We start from the raw sequence: 5000 nt of genomic DNA, 5'->3' as shown, positions 1-5000 counted from the left end.
ATCAGCAACTTGAGCTGTCTTTATCACTGAAGCTCCTGTCAAACGTGTCCCAACAACCACCCCTCTTTCAAAGTCACTAAGGTCTCCTCTTGCAGCCGAGCTAGCCATAATTATAGGAAACCAGGCCTGTGCAGTGTTTTTATACATGACCAGAAGCATGTTAGGATATTTGTTTAACATATGGCCCACACCTGTGTTGAAGCCATTGCTTTCAATACACTTGGTGTCCTTTCGTCCACTACCTGCATGTACCATATATATATATATATATATATATATATATATATATATATATATATATATATATATATATATATATATATATATATATGCATATGCAAACCATGCTCCAGTGCAATTACGCTGATAAAATGATAGAAAGCAAAATAGTTGCGAGGATTTCACGTTTCAGGATGGAAACATTTTCAAGTGTTATGAATCATTTGTTTTCTTCTGGGGCACTCTCAAGGACTGTTACTGAAAGATGAACAGACCACAATTATATCCTTTTATTGTAATATTTTGTTGTACCCCTTAAACATTTTCGCAAGGTTCTTCATTGCTTAATTTGCTCCAAATATCACTGGTATTATGTCAAATTTCTTCAGTTTCTACATTTTCTTTGATTCATGTTTCAAGCCATGATACTTTCCCTTTTATTTTCATATCTCTGAATACTCCAGTGTCTTTTTTTTTGCTTAATAACCAAAGAAATGATTTTCCACAACTTGAGCATGTTTATTGGCATCCACATCGGTAGATCTTCATATGCGCTTTTTGGGTTGATGAGGCACTGAAAGATTTTCCACAAATTTCACATTTGCATGGGCGATCACTCGTGTGACCTCTCATGTGAATGTTAAGATCTGATGGAATTTTGAAAGATTTTTCACAAATTGTGCATTTGTTTGGGAGTTCACAACTGTGGATTTTCATGTGCCAATTAAGGTCAGATAGTTGATTGAAAGATTTTTCACAATTTCTACATTTATGTGAGTACAAAGTGCCGTGGATCTTCACATGCCTTTTGAGGTCTGACGATGCAATGAAAGATTTCCCACAAGTTTGACATTTGTACGGAAACTCACCAATGTGAATTCGTATGTGCATTTTCAGGTGTGATGAATGCTTGAAAGATTTTCCGCAGATTGTGCATTTGTATGGTCGTTCCATGCTGTGAATTCGCATGTGTGATTTCAGAGTTGACGAGATTTTGAAAGATTTTCCACAAATTTCACATTTGTATGGGCGATCACCAGTGTGATCTCTCATGTGAATTTTCAGATCTGATGACCGAATGAAACATTTTACACAAATTGTACATTGGTACGGGCGCTCACCAGTGTGACTTCTCATGTGAGTTTTCAAATCTGATGACTTCATGTAAGATTTCCCACAAATTTCACATTTGTACGGACGATCACCACTGTGACATCTTTTGTGAGTTTTAAGATTTGATGACCTTTTGAAAGATTTTCCACAGGTTGTGCATATGTGTGGACGCTCAGAACTATGAATATGCATGTGCTCTTTCAGAGTTGATGAGGCATTGAAAGAATTTCCACAACAGGTGCATTTGTAAGGACGCTCACCACTGTGAGTTTGTACATGAGCTTTAAGTCTTGCTGAGTTCATGAAAGATTTTCCACAAGATGTACATGTGTATGGACGCTCAGAACTATGAATATGCATGTGAACTTTCAGGTTTGATGAGGCGCTGAAAGATTTTCCACAAGATGTGCATTTGTATGGACGGTCAACACTGTGAGTTTGTGTGTGAACTTTAAGTTTTGAAGGGGTCACGAAAGATTTTCCACATGATGTACATTTGTATGGACGCTCAGCATTGTGAGTTTGCACATGATCTTTAACCTTTGAAGGGGTCATGAAATATTTTCCACAAATTAAACATTCATATGTGTGGTCACAACTGTGGATTTTCATATGGATCTGACGGTCTGATTGAGGAATGAATGACATTTCACAACTTCCACAATTACTACTTCTTGTTTCAACATCCTTTTGCCATATTGACGGCCGATGGACTTTGTGAAGAAATTCATTCTGTGTGAATGTGTTTTGCTCAGTTTTGACCAAATGCGTCTGGAAATGTAAAGTCAAAAGGTCTTTGCAATGAGTACTGTAAGGGCACTTAAAACATTTGTACATCGTAACAACAGCAATGTCATGGTGCGTTTTCATGTGCAGCTGAAGTGCAGATCCTGTGGTAGACTTCAAACAGCATTTGCCGCAGGGGATCATCTGGACATTCTGTCGGACGCCTGAGCAAACATACAAAGAAAACAGTCATGACAATTTTTGTGTAATGTATTAAATAATTCATGCAATAATTAAAAATTCTTCAAAGGAAACGTGATTTAGCAAGGCAGCCACTTCTCCCCTGATCTGGAAAAACCTTGTAAGTGCTCTCCATTGGAATTCGACTGACTCAGTTTTCCAGATCGGGGAGACTTCACCAATATTTCAACACATGATATAAAGGCACAGAAGTGCTGCACACACCTTCCTACCAGAAAGGACTTTTTGCTGAATTATATTTACTATTTTGGTAAATTATCACACCTGCACTCGTTCAATTTGACCTATCCTCAGCATGTATGTGAACTTTAATCAACCAATCCAATTCCGTAATTTGAGATGGTGCACTTGGCAATTTGAATCATAGATTTAGCAGGATCAAAATACATGAGCACAGACTACTCTTATTTATTGGTCATAAAGTCACCAAACCACAGGATGTGAGAAAAATGCACAAGTGTCCCTTCACCTGAGCCCTCCACCCCCCCCCCCCAGTTTCGCCCTGACCCAACACACCCACAATTTGCCTCAACCCCACACATTCCCAGCTCTGCCCAACCCCACACCGCCCCCAACTGCACCCCCCCAGCTTTGCCCCAACTCCACACTCCCTAGCTTCACCCAAGCCCCCCAACTCAACATCCCCTAGCTTCACCCAAGCTCCACACCCCGTCAGCCCTGCACCCCCCAGCACTGCACCCCCGAGCTTCGCCCAAGCTTCGCACCCCAACCCCCCCCCCCAGCCTTGTTCTAAACCCACATCCCCCAGCTTCACCAGAACCCTACACGCCCATGGCCCACACCCACCCCAATTTTGCCCAAGCCCTGCATCCCCAAGCATACACTAATCTCGCAACCTCCCAGCTTCACCACAGGCCCACACCACCCCAGCTTTGCCCCAAACCCCCTGCACCCTCAAGCTTCACCCCAACCTCCCCACACCCTCCAGCTTCGCCCCAGCTCCGCATCCTCTCCTTGCTCCTTTCCACATTCCTGCACCCTCCCAGTAGTGCCTCCTTTGATCGACCTGAAGCCTGCCCTGGCGGCAGAGTCGCATTGTTCATCAAGAACTCCATTTCTCAATCTCAATGTACTCACTGCTCTCCATTTCTCACTGCTCTTTCACCCCCAAAGCCCCAGGAGTACCTCCTCCTTCCCCTCCACTCCCAGCTCATGTTTGACTGTGTTGCACCATCCTCCAAACAATGATGACTCCATCTACATCTCTCTCTTAGATGATGTGGACCAACATTTAAACACTCATCTCAACTCTCTCTTCCTCATATGTGGTGATTTTAATTGTCATGATGCATATTGGCTGGGGGTTGGTACGTCTCTCACTAGCCATGGCACTTCTGCAAAGGACTTTTGTGACTGACTCAATCTGTAAACATTCCTACACGGATTTCTGGCAATGGCAAATCTTCTCTTCTGGATTTGATTATGACCAACTTCCCTACTTATGTATCTTGCTCTTCCTCTGCTCCAATTGGTTCATTTGATCATGTGCTTGTTAAGGTCAACATCTCTGGCCATTCTCAAAGAACAGCCTTAGTGCTGGCAAGTCTGGCAGTTCACTCAAGAAAACTGGCAGGGACTGCAAGCAGCCATCACACTTCAGGACTGGTCTCCTATATGGGCTGTTTCACAGTCATGGTCATTTCTGGTATTTTGTACCCTTGCATGCTAAATATCAAAATGAGAGGCTGTAGTATCTCTGTCATTAGGGCCAGTAGTTGGTACTAGTGATGGCACAACTTGGACCACTTTTTATTTGACAAAAAAATGTCAATTTTTGGCAGAATGGCATAAAAATTGCCATTTTTTTGAGAAATAGCTGTCTCATTTTCTCCAGGTACACTGCATTCACAGTGTATAAACAAATACAAGCAGAAATTGGGACTTTTATTTGTTGTTGCATCAATTTAATACCTCTTCTGTACTTTGTCCACAACATTTTATTCATTTCAGACGATGAATATTTATTTCACCCTCAATAAATATGTCCCACCGTTTGTCCGTCATAAAATGTCCTCTCCGGAAATGCATATTGTAGAATAATTTTTTTATATAAATAAAGGGTCTTTTAAAAAGTTTATTGTGTTTTACCAAGTGTGTATATGCCTGCACTGATATTATGCTACAAAGTTTGAGTGTAACCAATAACCTTCTATTTGCATGGCCTGCACTGATTGCCTTACATGTGTCCGTCAAAAATGTGTCCTTTCCGGAAACACCAAAACTGCCACGAGTTATAAGGAAACTGCTTGCTGGCTATAAATTTTGAGGGACATTGAGGAAAACTTACATGTTTCATTTATTTTTTTCGGACCTATTACTTTGCTGGGAAATGACCTGTTCATAATAGATTAAATAGAGGATCTTGCCTCTGTTACTCAGGCCTTCAGTAAAATTAAATAAGATGATACAGTACTGTATGCAGCAATCTTCATCCCCATGCTTATAAAAGTAGCCATGACGTTACATGTATATTTTGTCATGTCAAAACATTTTGTCCTCTCCGGAAGAATTTCCTTATTTTTGATTGTGCAGATTAATATTTAGTTCAGGAGATGAACTCTTTCTTTTTCCTTCAGGACAGGGTGAATATTTCAGTTAGATATAAATGTTAGTGGCTAATCATGTATTACTTAAATGTCTGAGTAACAATACATTTCCAA

At 40.8% G+C, this 5000-nt stretch overlaps 1 protein-coding gene across 1 annotated transcript; it reads right to left on the bottom strand.

Moving 5' to 3' along the window:
• Window positions 1-373: 373 nt before the first annotated feature.
• LOC147033346 (uncharacterized) lies at window positions 374-2820 on the bottom strand. Its single transcript, XM_085871575.1, has one exon. The coding sequence runs from the start codon at window positions 2260-2262 to the stop codon at window positions 739-741; it is 1524 nt and encodes a 507-aa protein (XP_085727701.1). The 5' UTR covers window positions 2263-2820; the 3' UTR covers window positions 374-738.
• Window positions 2821-5000: the final 2180 nt, after the last annotated feature.

Source organism: Eptatretus burgeri, chromosome 2 (genome assembly GCF_056783735.1).
Source record: "Eptatretus burgeri isolate ZD-2024b chromosome 2, Ebu_testis_v1, whole genome shotgun sequence".
Taxonomy (NCBI): Eukaryota; Metazoa; Chordata; class Myxini; order Myxiniformes; family Myxinidae; genus Eptatretus; species Eptatretus burgeri.
This window is presented reverse-complemented; position numbering and strand designations above follow the sequence as displayed.